Source organism: Gavialis gangeticus, unplaced genomic scaffold (genome assembly GCF_001723915.1).
Source record: "Gavialis gangeticus isolate Ggan-Ray unplaced genomic scaffold, GavGan_comp1, whole genome shotgun sequence".
In the NCBI taxonomy this organism is placed as follows: domain Eukaryota; kingdom Metazoa; phylum Chordata; order Crocodylia; family Gavialidae; genus Gavialis; species Gavialis gangeticus.
This window is the reverse complement of record NW_017728964.1, coordinates 4,178,393-4,195,568: the sequence shown is the minus strand read 5'-3', so window position 1 is coordinate 4,195,568 and position 17,176 is coordinate 4,178,393. Positions and strand designations below refer to the sequence as shown.

At 39.9% G+C, this 17,176-nt stretch overlaps 1 protein-coding gene across 1 annotated transcript in view; it reads left to right on the top strand.

Annotated features, from left to right (window-relative positions):
* STX8 (syntaxin 8) overlaps positions 1–16,850 on the top strand; it is a 223,742-nt gene extending 206,892 nt beyond the window's left edge. The window contains exon 8 of the mRNA XM_019502123.1: positions 15,731–16,850. Within this exon, the coding sequence (XP_019357668.1) occupies positions 15,731–15,798 (68 nt within the window). The 3' untranslated portion in view covers positions 15,799–16,850. The remainder of the gene's footprint in view (positions 1–15,730) is intronic.
* The last annotated feature ends 326 nt before the right edge of the window (positions 16,851–17,176 follow it).

Sequence of the window (17,176 nt, the reverse complement as noted above, 5' to 3'; positions counted from 1 at the left end):
TGAGGATCAAAGGAAACAGGAGACAATAGGTGAGAGACAGTTTGTTGCGGGGGGAATGCCTAAAGAAGGGTGTTTGTGCCCGAAAGCTTGCAGAGAATTTTTCCAACTATTTAGTTGGTCTCATAAAAGATATCACATTTAGCCAAATAACCTTGTCTGCTTATAGCCTTAAACCAACATGGCTACAACCATCAACTTTAAATATGAGAATTATAGAGTGGACTTTCTCTTCTAATTACCCAGCTTTGCTGATTTTTTTTTTTTTTTTCCTTTGGTTTCTTGTGGGACAACTTAATACAGGGTTGTTAGATTTTTTTCAAGCTTTTACAAGTCCTGTTCCAAACCCCAATGCAATTGTTCAGAAATACAGCGCATCATAACCAATCTTGTATCCCCCATCCTTGCTGACATAAGGGAAAAGATGCAGAGAGAGGTTGGACAAGGCAAATTGGAAAATGTGTGCATTTGATTTTAAAAAGTTGTATACAAAAACCCCAGTAACCATGTCTGCTGATGACCTTTGGGGTTGGAAATAGTTTGATAATGGCAATGCTGGGATGAACAAGGAAAGTCTGTGAAGTCACTCTAGTGAGAACAAAAGGAAAAAAACATTAGACTGTTTCCAGTTTCTCACTTAATGGGATCTGGGTGACCTTCTATACAAACATGCACTGCCCAATGCTTCCATTAGAACAGCAGAAAAAGGAATTAGGCAGAGGTGAGAAGAGGTTGCCAACTCTAGCCAGAAATGAAGTAGATGCTGCATTGAAAAACACCCAGACTGGGTCTTAAGGAAAAGTCACCCTGAGATTGTTAGCTTGTATTATATTGATGATTAGTGCTTTGAGGCCCAAGTTATGGCCCAGGACCCATGGATGCTACATGCTGTACAAAACAAAAAATTGAAGTCCCTACTCCAGTTTAGTTGTCTTTAGGATTGTAGTCAGCACTCACAACAGACATTTTTGAGTGCGAGTGGTTATGGTGTGTCAGGTAACTCAGGTGTCTTGAAGTGACAGTGGGAGTCACAAAAACGTTTACAGTTTGGATTTCTGAGTGGCTAAAGAAGTTTATACCACATTTACTAGTAAATTTATGTTAAATGGCATTTTCAAGAGATGCAGTTTCCTAGACATGTAGAAGAAGGGATAGTTCATATGGCTTCTTATTTATATACTGTTTTTATATTCTTCACTGAGGTTTCAGTAAACTCTGAAAAAAGTGAGTGGAAACTTTTCTCATGTGCTTATACTTTGTGCTGTGGACACATGGATACAGCTTCAGATTAGCACAATTTAGATGAATATGCCCTTTCCAGCAGACTTTTTGGGAATAAGGACTATTAGATTTTATTTGCAGTTCTGCCACTTCTGTAGTTCTGTCCATGTGTGATTTTTGGCTTTGCTTGTCTGTGTTCCAGTTACTCTACCACAGTGGTTCTCAACCTTGTAGACTCAAGGCACACCTCAGAAAATGACAGCTCTTATTTTTCACTTACTTGTTGACTGCAGAAAAATAATAGAGGATTTCTTTTGCAATGAACCCAGAAACAGCACAACACGTTAAAATGTTCTTAGCACTATTAATTCCTATTTGAGATCTCTGCGTTTATATGTGAATCATGCTTGCACGCCTAACAGTGCTAACATTGTACAGCACCCCCTAGCACCCTTGGTGCCACAGCAGTGGTTGAGAACCACTGCTTTTTCATTATAATGGAGATAAGACATACTTACCCTTCTTCATGCATTTAAAAAACCTTCCATTCAGACATCTTTGTTTGGCTTCCTCTGAGATTAATGCACCAGGTTGCTGACTTTGTAGCTAAGACATGAAGTTATATGGTAGTGTATAATAATATAGCTGTATTGTCAAATGCATGATTAAATAGTATTTGAGAATTATGGGCTTCAGCCACTCTAATTTTTACCTGAATGCAAGACTGTACTTTAAAGATGAACCCAAAAGGTTTGTAAGGACAAAAGAGATCCTGGAAACTACAGGCTGAGTGAGGTCTAGTATTTAGATTACTATAACTAAATGCACTCAAATAATCCTCCGACTACCACAGTTCATTTTAAGTTATATGTTTAAAAATTATATTTTCCTGAAAAGTTGGAAAGTATCTTAAATTCCACTTGGACATAGCAAAGTATATTATCTGGCATTCACTTGTTTTTTAAGAAGTAGCAACAGATTAAAAAAATACACCCTGAAATAAAAAGAAGAAAAACAATGATAGATTAAGGGAAACACTTATCTCATTTCCTTTCATTCAGTTGGATCATGCATGTGGTTTGAGACCATAAACTCTAGGGATTATTTGATCGTAGAGACAGTAAACATTTTGGATTTAAATTTCTTATACATTTCTTTTGACTCTGATTTTGACATATTTGAATTCCCATCTCATTCTTTCTCTTGCTTTTTATTCATCCTCATTTTACTGTTTGCCAGCACATACTACTTGGCAGTAAATGCTAACATATGTTCATGTTCTTCTAAATGGTGGCATCGATGGTAATTATAAGCTCTTAGTGTGCCCTAGAACCAAGTACCTACAACAGAAGACTCCTAACACTAAATGGCAAAAAGACAGAGCTTGGGCACTACTTCAGTCTGACATTTAATAAAATGGATTAGAGGGATTGCTATATAGAAACAAAACCTCATGAATTTGCACTCCTGGTAATTAAAGGTTTTATTGGATTACCAGTTGACATATATTTTTATGTAGCAGTCCAGCTTTGAAACTGTTAATATTTTTGGACTACATAGAATGACTTACCTTCTCCATTGCTTCCAATTTAAAATTTAGCAATGCAAACAATTTTTCAAATAACTTTTCTTTTTTTCAGATGTGTTCGCTTTTCTTTTGACCCATAGGAACATGTGGCTTTCTGAATCTTTATTAGCTGTTCTCAAAGCCTGTTCTTGATTTGTTTCAGGATTGCCAATGATTTTGGTGTCAGAGTTGAGAAGTACAATTGTAACATTAAATTTCTCAAGTTATGCTATTTTAAAGAAGAAGGTCAAAAGCAATAACTTGTCCAGGTTTCTTTGGGTGGACGGAGGTGTAGGATAATGTGCAATTGCAGCCTTTTATGCAGACATATCACATGAGGAAAAAAAGTTTGGCTGTCATAAAATTAATAAAAAACAGGCCTCTAGAGGAATTGTTTCAAATGCTGCAGGTGTAGCAATCAGGGAGTATATTTACATACAAGTCAGCTTAATAGTGTGGGATTTATACTAAAGTGGTTCTTAATGCAATACAAATTGAATACCCTGTCTCAGAATTAAATGGAAAAATGTTAGAAGGAAAGGTTTTATGGCTTTTGGTGGGGGAAGTGGATAGTAGGATGGATTTGTTAGGGTGTTTGCCACATAAAACTAGTGATTTCAGTGTATAAATTTAATTATTATTCAGCCTTCCAAGTTGGTCCTCTGATGTCTTGAAAATAAATAAAGGTTTTTAACAGGTTTGGGTGGGCCTGGCATATATCTGGCAACACTGACTTAAACATCACTTGTTAAAAATCCTTATCTGCTTTTTAAATATGTGCCATTAAGAAATCCAATGAAGAAGGCACTAATGACTCCACGATCTCTTCTCAACTGTGTCTCTACCCTGCTTCCCCCCACTCCATTAGGAAAAATGGTGTGTTTATAAGTTAGTACTCCATGTCATATATGATGGATCTGAGGATTTATTCTTCCATTTTTGAAGAGACAATTCAGCAGGGATAATAATTCCTTGGCACAAAAAAGAAGAAACTTTTTCTAGATAATGTAATATTATACCAGACTCTTTAAGTCATAGCTGGTTGATATTTATTATTTCTTTTCATGTAGAATTTCATATAAAAGGCACCAGCCTACTGATCTGGACACCTCTAAAATTATTGAAAATAATCTAACAGCCAAATTAGTGGTAAAACACCAGCAAACTTGGGCAAGATCTCCCTTGCTCTCTGCCCTGCAACCTGCAAGCCTCCCTCCTCCACAAACAGTTGCCAACAAGCAGAAAGATGGGCCAATGGATGCCCAAACTTTACTCATCCAAGGCTGTTTTAAGTGGGTCTGTAATCTTGTTTCTGAGCTCAGCCCTCATGGAAACTGCTCTCTTCTTGTTAGCAGGCACTCTAACATGAGTACCTGTACTGACTGCAACTGCAGCAGTATGGCAGAGAATGGCAGGAGTGTCCCAAATAGGCAGATCCCTAAACCATTTAGGGTTTCCTAGCTGGAAATCAATACCTTTATAGTCCATCCAGATGAGGCAGCCAGTGCACAACAGGGCGAACGTTTGCTTCTTGGATTTCCAGTATTCAAAAGAATTACCATCCCTTCTCTACTCACCCTCTCCTGGTTCCTCTCTGCCCCCATCCCCCCCAAAAAATTAAAAAACCCATCCAGCTTATTAAATGGACTGTCACATCTAGTATCTGTCTCTTGCCAGCTGGCATTAAGGTATAGCACTGTGGAAAGCATCAGAATCTAACTGAGGTGACAAAAGCACCAATCCAAAAGATTTTCTCCCTTTCCTGGTCATGTGTGGAGAAGAGAAGACTTACTCCTGGTCACGGCTGCAAATATGAATCTTTAGCAACAGCTGGGGGCTTTAACTTGTTTAATGACTTTCAAGGCCTCTTGATAAATTGATGGATCTGCAAGATTAATGGGATGTTATGGAATGGCTTCAGTGTACTGTTTTTAACATCAAAATCTCAGTTCAGGAACTCTTGGAAGTGCTGCTTCTGCTGTGCGTTTGTGGTAAATCTGTCTTTAAAGATTGTTATTCCATTCTTGGACTTCAGAGGGGTGGATCTTTGTGTGCTTTATCTATAGATAGCTTTGATTGTGCTGAAGAAACGATGTGCGTTCTAGCTGTTGTTAAACTTTTGGATCTCTTCTGCTTTGCCCTGCCACCACTTGTTCTTTCTCTCTCAAATATTCCTCTGGGTCTTGGCTTTAGAGTTGCAATAAGTATCTTGCCTCTGTTTGGAGTTCATATCAGTCTGCCAAGCTTTGAAGGCTCTCCTTTTTCTGACAGTGAGAGTTTGAATTTCCATGTCATTCTCATTGAACCAGTCCTGATGTTTCTTTGTGGAGAAGCCTAGAGATTGTTCACACATCTCTTGGATTCCTTTCTTGAGGCTCTCCCAGTGATCCGTAGCGTTAAGATCATACCATGTTGTATACGAGTGAAACTTGGACTACGTATCGGAAACACCCGAAAGCTTTGGAGTGTTACCATCAGCGATGTCTTTGAAAAATCCTCCAAATTAATTGGAAAGACGGAAGAATGAATGCCAGCGTTCTGACTCAAACACCACTAGCATTCAAGCCACATTTATATGGCACCGGTTCCATTGGACAGGAAGTATCATATGGATGCCTAAAAACCAGCTCCAAAAACCGGTCCAATGTTCCCGTGGTAGTTCATTTGTCAGACCTTGGGGAGATGTGAATCCCACAATGATCAGGCACTGGCAGGTTGGGAACTTCTTGTGTTTGCAGATTCCTTACAACCGTTTGGAAGAGGAGTAGAGAGATCTTGGCCCTTCAGGGCCCAAAGTCTCTAGGGTAAAGCTAACACTTTACATTTCTTCTGGAAATCAGCTGGCAGCTAGACCAGAGCTATTTTTGCCAGCTGCTGCTAAGTGAAGATCCAGAAGCAGATCAAAGAGAGCCCCTGGCTGGGCATCATCACTATATTATATGGTTACTTATGCCTTGTTAGTTCTTCTGAAGTCTTCCCCCCCGCCCATGCATTGTGATCAGGAAGAGTGAAATGATGCAGCCTGGCATGAAACCAGAATGAGAGAGACAACAGGGAAGAAAGGCAGTTACCCAGTATTACTTCCCTGGGACCTCTGGGAGAGGGAGGAGTGGAGCAACTCCAGAATGAGCCACCTATATCTCCCCCTCAGGGTCTGTAGACATGTCATAATTATACCCTTGCCATAGGACTGTCAGGCTGGCACGTGGTAAAACGCTGAGAATTGAATGCAGAGTCCCACGTTTGTGTCTGAAACAGGCAGTGACAAGGCAGGACATCAGACAACTATGTGAAATGATGCTGAATATCACTCTTCACACTGTTATGGTACCGATCTAGCACTTAGAGATTGGCAGAGAATGTGTTACAGAGATTGCCTAGACAGTAACCAGAATCCCAAAGATACCCTTGTGTCAGGGAATTAAACTATATGAGCAAAGTAAGTTGAGAGACTTAACTGCAGGTTAAATTAGAAAGCTTTGCAACTACCAGGCAAATGTCTTTTCATTATAAAAATTAAATAAATAGCCCCCTACTTGCAAATGATACACTGAAGAGTAATCTTCTTAATGTTGTTTGTTTTCTGTGGTCTCTCCTGCATATCCTCAGCTGAAACTCTTGCATGTAGTTGCAGTGTTACACACATCTTTGTAGAAGCCTGTAAGTCCTAATTGATACCATATTAAACATAAGCAGTCAGTATATAGCGAGTATGGAGTGATTTTGATGGTAAACCAATACTCTGATAGAAGCAGACCAGAAAACTTTTGACGCTTATTCAAGAGGGACTTGCCAAAACAAGACATATTTATGACAGAGTTCCTGACTGCTTTTTCAAAGCCACTTGAATTGCTGCCAAATGCTAAACACGCTCAAATTCCCAGGAGTTATATTCAGCACAATGAGTGGATATTTCGCAGTAAATATTGGCATGTCAGAAAGCAGGCATTAAACACCAACCTGACAAGCAACAATTGGCTGCTTTGTGCAGATGATATGACGGGTTGTTTTCATCACTAAGGAGTGTTCTTGCGCAGCAACTTCTGTAAGGCTGGGGTCGTCGTTACATTTAGAAGCACTTCAAAGAAATTGCAGATGAACTTGTAGCCCTGGACGTCTCTGTGGCTTCCATTGCAAAAATCAACAGTAGAAACTTAGATCCTTGATAACTAATCGCATGTACAGAGACAGACTGAGCTGGCAACAGGCATCCAGCATTGTCTGGTGAAACTATAATGTGATTTGTTGGTTGTGTTTGAGGCAAATGGGCTGGTTCCAGAAGATGTCATCCTCTGCTTCATTAGACAGCTTTAAATACCTCTCATGTTACAAGCGGGGGGGAAAAAGAATGGTTGGGTCTTTTCCTATTCTCTAGTGCATTGGTGGCCCACCTTTTTGGCAGGCGTGCCACAAGTTAGGTCCAAGTGTGCCACAAGTTAACACCCCCTCTCCACCCCCCGAATACCACTCCCAGTCCCCTTCACCTGTCTGATTTGCCACTCTGTAATGTGACAGTAGTGAAGTTGCACAAATGCAGTACCTGCAGCCTGAGCCACTTTTAGCTCTCGCAAGCAAAACAGTTAACTACTGGAATAGGAAATATCTTGGGAAATCGTGTTGCTGTTTTGCTCAGTGGTACTCCCCCTCTAGCCTTGCTGGTACACGAGCAGTCACTACTGTACTGCAAGGCCCACTCTTCTTCCAACAGAACCTGACTGCTCATTTTTAGTAGCCCATGAGAGTTACCGTTGAAAAAAAATTGATCAAAAATTAAACCTATTTTCACAATAACTTAAAACTGTTCTTATATCCAAGTGTTCAAGAAGATCCTTTTTGACATTTTTCACTTTTAAAAATCTCTTTTGGAAAGGTTAATATGTATTACTGAGAGAGCTACTGAAATGGTGAAAGGAAAATATAGATGTTGTTAAGTATTTCAGTAAGTTTATTAAAATTGAGAAATAGAACTGCCCTTTTCATGAAAAACACACATTTGACACTAAATCAACGACTTCAAAAATTGTTTTTTGGAAAAGTCTGGTTTTCAAAAATAAAATAGTCTTTTGAAAATTTCTGCCACCTGTAGAGGGGAGTAAGGGTATGAACCAAAATGCCTGGGCTGAATTCTAGCTTGTGCCTTTCTGAACATTCTCCTGCAATTCCAGAGGGAACAGATATTAACTTGCTTGAATATCCTGTTGTGTGGTACTTTTGCATGTGGCATTAAACAACTTCCTAGTTTCATTCCTGAGCTGGCTATATTTTGGGGGGATTAAGTGATTCACATATAATGTTGATGATTCACATGTGGGGGGGTGCATGCATTTGTGTGCTTTTAATTTTATTTAGTGTATTAAGTTCAAAGAGAAGTATATCAGTGCAAGATTATCCTGATCACCAGCCAGTCTGAAATGAACAGAACCTCACTAGCCCAGGACTTGTTGTGCAGGGGAGCATGTTCGGTGTTTTGATAGTGGAGCAGCATTGAATCCAGCAGTTTCTACTCCCTAGGGAGAAGGAACAACAAAGGCTTGCTGCAAAGGCCTTGGTGTCACTAGTGATGGAAGGAGAGAGCGGTATTTCTGTAGCTGTGCCGTAGCAGAACTATTGAACCGTTATCTGCATACAGATCTCTTGTCCTTTTCTTCGTGCATAGCTGGGGACAGTGCCACCATCTTGGCTATTACTGAGATCAAGACATTACATATCAACTTCAACTTGCATATCTATCTAGGTCTTTAAACTTACATGTCACATCCAGGTTGTGTCTATATCTTTGCATATTCTTCCCTCATAACATATCTGAGATTTTTCCCTTTCCTATTCAACATGCACAGAACTTCTCTCTATCTTGATCGCTGCAGTATTGTTCTTTCTGATCTTGACCCATCTCCAGTCTAAAAGCTGCTGGAAAGATCATTTTTCTAGCCTGTTGCTTTGACCATATGACCCTCTTTTTGCCTTCTGTCCCGCCATCCCTTTCTTCATTGTGTCAAACATAAGCTACTTGTCTTCACTTTTAAGGGTTTTAACAGCCTGCCTTCACCCTGCTTATCCCTCATTCAGCACCAAGAGATTGATTATTGTCTCCAGTCAACCCCTGGGTACCAGCTTCTTTCATGCCCACTTGTTCGATTTTCATCAAGTATTTTTGTTTTAAGCTGGTCTGCCCTAGTACTTGGGAAGAATCCCTTGTAAACATCGGGAAAGCTATCTTGCTTTCTCCTTCAGTTATTCCCTCAAAATTCTCCATTGTTATGAAGGCTTCAACAATTTTGACACGAGCTAGGCTGTTGTGGTTTTGAAAATACTGCTCATTGTTCTGCTTAATATTGAATCTTTGTGTTCCTACACTTATCTATATCCATCTGCAGTTTCTGGTTTAACACTTGCACCATAAACACTTTGCGATGGGGACCATCTTTGTAATGTATTTGTTCAGCTCTTGAGCTACTGAGACCCATGACTGATGCTTTTATCACTTAACTTTTATATATAAGAACTGCTACTTCCTGGGGCAAACTATAGGTCCACCTTGCCCAGTATCTTGTCACGCAGTGGCAGAGAGAGAATGCTAGAAGGGAAAATAAAAAGGATAGGACCAGTGTTTTTTTTCCTGTTCCTCTCCCACTTCCAGTCTCCAGCATTTAAGGTCTAGGAAGATTTGATAAATGCTGGACCCCTAAGTTCTGTGTTTAGAAATTCCTCCAAGAATTTGCCCAGTCCCTTTTAAACTCTTGTTAACCTGTTGGTTTCCACAACATCTTGTGGCAATGAGTTCCATGCTTGAGTTAACACAGTGTGGAAACAAACTTTCTTTGGTTATTTTTAAACTTGCTGCCTGCTAGCTTCATTTTATGACCCCTGGTTCTTGTATTGTGAGAGATAGTAAATAATAAATCCCTATCTACTTTCTTTTCACCACTTAGTGTTTTGTAAACCTTTATCATGTTCCCCCCTCAAGCATCTCTTTTCTAAACTGAATAGGCCTAGCCTCTTTAGTCTCTCATTGTACAGAAGCCTCTCCATACCACTAATCATCCTTGTTGTCCCTTTTTCTCCATATATAATAATATATGTACACTAATACCTTTGAGTCTCCCAGACCCTCTGCTGTTCAGCAGGTGAATTACTCAGTTCATCTTTCTGTTCTTGGAATGGGGAATACCCTGGTAACTCCAGTGTCTGTACTGTACAAGAAACAGGTAGATCTCCTGTCTGAGGGTTGAGGATATTAATAGGAGGGGCACAACATTTCAGCTTTGTAGCACCGCATTAGCCCTTGGATCTGCAGAAGACATAATGGTTATTGAGAGAGACCTCTGTGTTCCCTGCATCTCATCCATACATCTCTAGGATGTTAGCTAACAATTAGCTAAACTCTAGCAACATCAGGATTGCAAAAGAGCTGGACTTTCTCTGGCCACCCATGTTTGCTGGTTGATTGTTCCATTGGCTCTGGGCAGACCACCGTTCTCACTTCTGAGATTCCCCTTTGTAAGCCAGCCAAACTCATCTGTATCACCATTTCCTGTACTATCCATACATCCATCGTGTTTCTTCTATTTTCTGTTGCTCCTGTTTTACTTCACAGTTTTTTTTAGATTAGATCAGGCAACTAGGTTTTGTGCCTTGTGAACGCTTCCTTCAGCTGTTCTTGGCAATGGGATATTTATACTTCGCAGCACTGGAGCAAGCACAGACGACCGAGAATCTGAAATGCAAATTATTGTCAAACCATACCATAAGCATTTTTATGACAGCCTGTCACACGTATGGAAACTGCTACTTTAAATGTCCATATCCTCTTTACCTACTATGCTATAGAGGCATAAAATATGATACACACAACATCTGGTTTCTTTCATGCAAGAGGCATATTGAAATTTGTGTAGTTTTGCCAACTTATGTTTCCCTGCCCTTTCTGTGCAGAATGAGTGGATAAAATAAGCCTTTAAGACCAGCCAGTCTCAGACTTTGGCTACACTGACACATGCCTTACATGGTTTGCCACCTCTCGTGTGAGGAGTAAGTACTTGAGCAGGACTTCTTGAGGGAGGGAGGAGGTGTCCACCTGTTTTTTATTTGTACCCATTTTTTAAGGTGCAAGAATGACTTTATTTCATTTCTCAGCCTGTCATGCTGCTGCTGTTGTAGCGAACTTTTTCTTAAATTCTCCCGTTAATTTTCCTGTCACATGTTAGCGATGTTTTATTAATCACCTACTTTCCTGAATTCCTGCCGGGTAATAATTCTGTTTTATATGGAGCTTTTCCTGGGGCTGTCAAAGACTAATTATGCCCCATTAACTTAACTAATTCACACATGTAGAATGTTTTTTAATAAGCCAATCTTGGTCGTCTCTTAATTGCTAAAGACTGTAAACTCAATTACACTGAAACTGCACTGAGGATTTTCACCTTCTAAAACTTCCTGCAGTGCAAAAACATAATGAAAAGCCTGAGAGCATCAGTTAAATAGCATGTCTTATTTCCTTCCAATTTAAGCAGCACCATTCACTCCTAACAAATCCATCAAAAATAAAAACTCCAAAATGTATATTAAAATTTAAAAATTGAGACCAGGTTTAAAACATTGGGCGCACCTACACGAGTTGTTTACTGTGGAGCTGACACATGCAGCACCCAGGAGCTATGAACTTTGGCACAAAGTATTCCAGAGTTTATTCAGCCTCCTTGATTGCATGTGTGGATGTGTCCATTGTGTTCAGTTCATTGGTACTTTTCAAAATTAATGATCAAAGTATAAATTTGCAAGGTAACTTATTTAGTAAAATACATCATTCTTCCCCCTTTAGCAAAGCAGAAAAAAATCCATCTGTCCACCTGGCTGTTTTTGTTGATACGCAGCATCCCTTACAGCAATATCTGAGCATTTCTCAAGAACTGGCAGAAGTGGCAAGGTCACATGTTAGAGACAAACTGGTTTACAGGGGCATGTGCTTTCATAGGTAACAATCCACTTTGTCAGATGTTAATATGAAGCTAGTATCTGATGAAGTAGGTTGTTGCCTATGAAAGCACATGCCTTTCTGAACCAGTTAGTCTCTAAGGTGCCACTGCCTTACCTTCTGCCTGACTTCAAGTTAACGGTAACTATCTCTTCCTTAAGAACTGAAAATAACCAAGAATATCAGCCTTTTGCTTTCCCATCTGGAGAAGTAAGTTACTTGATTTATGGGCCAGAGCTTCACCTAATATAAACCTGCATACCTCCAGTGACTTGCACTAAAGAGCATTGGCTGGCCCTATATTGGACTTAGTGGGGTCTGAAAGCAGAGAAACCCTCTGGGATTCCTCGGAGAAGAAAAGGCAGAGTGACTTTGGACGGGGGAGAGGGAAGGGGAGTCCTTTTGGAGGCAGGCTGAGAGAATTTGGCAGTCAGCACTTTGAGATCAATAATGTTTACAGTTTTTGTTACATGTGGCTTGAAGGGAGTAGTGGAGGATGCTGAGTAAGCTTCCTCAAACAATTAAATTCAATAAACAGCTGGCATCCAGTAGAAATTGTTTGGAAATGTTCTATTTCTGAATTGCTCTACGCATGGATCTGGTGCTTTCACTTTCTCAGTGCTGAATGCATTTCTATAGAAATAGGATCACACAGCTGAAAAAAACCAAACCATTTGGTCCGGTCATTCCCTCTCCCCAGTCCAAGCATAATGTCAAAGGGAGTAACAGCATAATAGAAGAGAGAACCTAAATTTGCGTGGGAGGTGAATTTGCAAAGGAAAAAAGGGCACTTGAATGTTATTGAAAGCTGAGTAAGAGTTGCCTACTTTAAATCTCACTGATGCCTCTGAAAATATCCCTGGAGTCTTTGTGTACAGTGGCTAGGAGTCTTCAGAGATGTCCAAGGGTTTTAGACACCCAGTCTAAACTGAATATCAGTGAAGGGTTTGTGCCAAATATCTTAAAACTCCTTTGCAAATATCAATCAGAATAGTTTTCCATACAGCCATAACAGTGATGTAAAGGGCCTGTTACATTCAGGATTTTCTTAATTAGACTAAAAACTGAAACCCAAGAATGTGTCTTGTACCAAACTGTTGCCCCAGCCCCTCACCCCCATGAGCATTTTAAGTTACTAAGGAGTTGCACCAGAAGGTTTACTTTCTTCTTACAATGATTAAAATGTCCCCAAGCAAGTAGTTTATAATACAGCTTTGGAAAGTGTGGGGGTCTTTCTTTGGGGGGGGGTTTAGTAAAGGAAAACAAATGCTACCTGAAACACAGGACTACATTCTGATACTGGCTTCTATGATGTTTAGATTAAAGCAGCTTTACTAGGAAGATATATCCATGCCTGGTGCATGAGATATTGCATTAATCTGGTGACTTGCTAGTAGCGCTAAATTCAGATATGTACTGGCACCCAGTTATGAAAAATAATGTTGGTGGCAACTACATTTCTGTGGAAAAAAATATGGATGCATGGCACTGAAACAGTTTCTGCACAGAAAACATGACACTGTTTATGAAGAGCCATGTCTAATATTCTTTTCCAGTTTGGAAAGAGGATTTATTTTAATATATCCTTTTTTAATTGCTGTGAGCTGGACTTGTAAATATTGCAAGTGGTTGAGTAATACTCATCTGTTAGCAGACCAAATGAAGGGACATTTTTTCCACGCTTGAAGACCTGATGTGGTTCACACAGCTCTGAAGGGGATACTTGAGAGCAGATATTGAAGGGGAAAAAAAAGAAGAAAGTCTGTTTAATAATTCAAAGAGGGCTAAATCTGAGGAGAAGCCTATGTGTGCTACACTGTTGAGTGAAATGCATGGGACATTGTGCAGTTAGCCAAGAAGTTTTGCCAAGAGTTTTAATAATAGGGGATTTATTTTTAGGGGAGAGATGGGTTTATCATCAACATTGCTACAATGTACTCCTCTTGCAAGATGTGAAACTAATATTTCAGCTAAGAGAAGCAGCTAATACCCTTCAAAACATAAGGAAGATGTAGTGGTCTGGCAAAACTAGTTCCATATAGCCATTTATTTATTTATGTTTTATTTGTTAGATTTATATGCTACTCTGCGAAAAAGACTCGGGGCAGCTTATAATAAAAGACAAACAAACTTAAACATATGAAATAAGAGGGATGATTATGTAGCAACTCCCATAACAATACTCCAATTTAACCTTGCTTTGCTGAGTGCCAGCCCAAATGAAAAAGGGCCTTGCCCACTGTCAACTTAGCTAAGGCTTTCAGTAGTTATTTATTGTGAATCTGAGTAGGTTTTAAAGACACCTTGTTTCAGGTGCATTCCTTACTTGAATACTTTTAACACTCTTTTTTTGGCTATGGGTGAGGAAGTAGTGTTGTTTCATACCTGAGCAAATAAATTGTCACAACATTTTGGGAGCCTAGCCTACTATTTACAGCATCTCAGCTAATAAGATTTTTGGAAAGGAAAAATCACACAAACATGTATCTGCTGCATGGTTTGGCATAGCACTTGTTAGATTCTTTATTGTGGTCATTGCTCTTTGTTTTCCACAGTTTGTGCGTGTGTTCAACAAAACTAACATTTTGCTTTGCAAATAGCTTCCTCCCTCAGCTGTAAAATTACCTGTATATCAGCAGCAACTTCATCTGCAAGGACCCAGCAAGCTTGCGTGGCCATGCAAGGTTGTCAGACCAACCTGGGGTGATGCCAAGGGGTGATACTTAAGAGCCCCCTTTAGTGTTGCCCTTTGTGTGTGACCGAGGCCAAAACAGAGGGCCTTTCCTTTTCTTTTTGTTAAGATTCTTTTGAATTTAATGTTGCTTGTCAGGGTGGAGGAGAAGTTATGTGTGGGGCAGCCCTCTGTAGGAGGGGAGTTGCAAGCTTGGACGGGTCATTGGGGGAGGAGGAAAGGATCTCTCTGAGGATGAGGCAGGGTAGTGGGAGTTGGATGGACAGGGGGTGGTGGAAGAGGTTTCTTATATTTGGTTGTAACTGGTGGTTGAGAAGCATAGTTGGGATTGGCCAGAGCAGTGGTTGTCAACCTTTTTTGTACCAGGACCCATTTGTAAACTTGGATGGCTAGTCCCCACCGAGTGCCCTCACTCCTGACTTGCTGCACCCAGGCCCCCCAGTATGTGGAGCAGGAGGTGGATGTATGGAGGGCATGGTGAACCCCAAGTGGCCCCTTGCAGGCTGCAACTCTGCCAGCCAGCAAGGGAAAAGCTAGTTTCCCACGTTTTCTCCTTTAAAGGAGAATCCATTTTTAAAGTTTGTTTGTGACCCTTTCGTATATTCTTGCAACCCACGGATTGAGAAATGCTGGGCCAGATGGTTTGCTTGTAGGGAGGGACGTAGTAATTGGTTGGGGGGTGGAGGGGGTTGGAGTTTTCAAGTTTTGGGGGTGTTTGGAGAATCTACAGTTGTTCTTTCTCTGTGGGTGGTTTATTGTAAGCTGCTCTGTCCATGTGGGACAGTGCAGGATATAAATCTACAAGGTTTCAGTACTTTACTTTGTGCAGAGAGAGAGATTGCTAATTGAGGGTTCTGGTGGTTCTAAGAAGAAATTGCAGTCTTGCGAAGATTTAGGCACGTTAGTCTCTGCTTGGAGTCTGTAGAAAATCGGTACAACTAAGCAGGTTGATAAGTCTTCAGGACTGGGGCCCAAAGTAGGGGATGTCTCTCTTTAAACATCCACCCTTAGAGTGGCAAAAATAGTGGTCTTAGTGTCAGCCTTGAAAGCTTTAACAAAGAATCCTACCAAAAATAGGACTTTGCAGTTAAAATACTGCCCAGGTATCAACTTGAAAGGATCTGGCTTTAGTTCTAATTGAAAAATTTTTGGCAGTTGAATCCTCTAAATAGCACTTTCTTTCAAGGGAGAAGTAAAGGGAGAAACTCTAAAGGAAGTTTCTTTTAAAAATTCCTTCAGATAAACCTAAAGCAGTAATTTAATTTTGTTCTGTTTCTTCTAGGAATGCTGGTGGTGATTGTCTTGTTGCTGATTGCAATAGCAGTGGTTGCTGTCTGGCCAACAAAATAATATGAATTCAGGAACTGTCAGAGATGCTGCATATCAGCAGTGGAGTATGGATGACACCAGAGCAGAACAGGAGTGCAAACACGTTTTGTGTTTTAAAATAAACTCAACAGTATTAGAATGAAGCTGTGTCTGACATGCATCAGTTTCTGCACAAAGTCCATAGCCAGACAGTTGTGGCTACCTTGAAAAGGGCTCCTTTACTACCTGAATTTTGTATTTAAAGGAGGCACAACTGGAGATAGACACATTTTTTTTTTTTATAATTTACTCCTTGATGCACCCATTTCTAAGCAAATGATCATATAGATCTGCCATGCCCCCTCTCCCTTGTGTTGACATCAGCTGTCCTGAGGGTTTCAATTTTCTATAAACTCTTAAGACATGATTCTTGTAGTACATACATGGAGTTCTTTCACTCTACTGCTTGTCTTGAGAATTAAGACTTTTTCATCTTACGAGGACGTGAACGTTTTAAAGAGCTCATTTATACTGGATATCCATAAAGTCTGAGAGCGGGTATAACCCTACAACGATGTCTGATGGTAAGGTGGAAGGGGATTGATTTAGTATTTCAGATAAACCTTAGAAGTGCATTCAAGTATGACTCAGTTTTTGGCTGTTGTGAGAATTATCAGTGTTGATCTCCGCAAATAGAAATGTAAATAGCTGAGGGTCTTTTCAAGGTTTAGTATAGCCAGGTGCATACAAGTGGAAAACACTGCCCAAAATGTTCTCATAAGGAGCTGAGACTTTCTGGTAAGTGTGCTTTAACTTATACTGAGGCAAGTTTTAACACAGCCAACTAAACTGCAGAAGATAAAACAGAGTCCATGTACTAATCTCAAGCCCAGATTTCTGCTTCTCTTTCTTTTATAATGTTCCACAGTTTGCTAAACCTGTAATGGAAAATACAAGTATTTAAAACTCATTAATGAAAAAAAAATGTAATGCTTATTTCTGGCCAAAAACTATTATTTTCATATATGTGCCAACTTGATTGTCTGAATGGATAGAGCAAGCAATAGCACTGAATAAAAGTCAATTTGTTTATATATTGTTTTCTACTGGCTTTCTTTTTTCCTACTATGTCTTAATAGTTTCATGTTTAATCTATTTTTTAATGTTGCCATTATTTTGTAATGTCTTTTTCACATGCATTTTAATGGTTCCTGTAGCCCCAAGCTAGTCCTCACCTCATGCAATCTCAACACTGGATGATATGGATTTTTAAAATGAGCATTTGGTTCTTGGCACTGACAATCAAAATCCTACCTTATAACATCTTCTGCCAATGTGCCATAATGCAAGCCAACATCAGGGTCCATGACCAACTTACTTTAGAGCAGATACTGAAACTCTAGTGGTTATATGTGATATG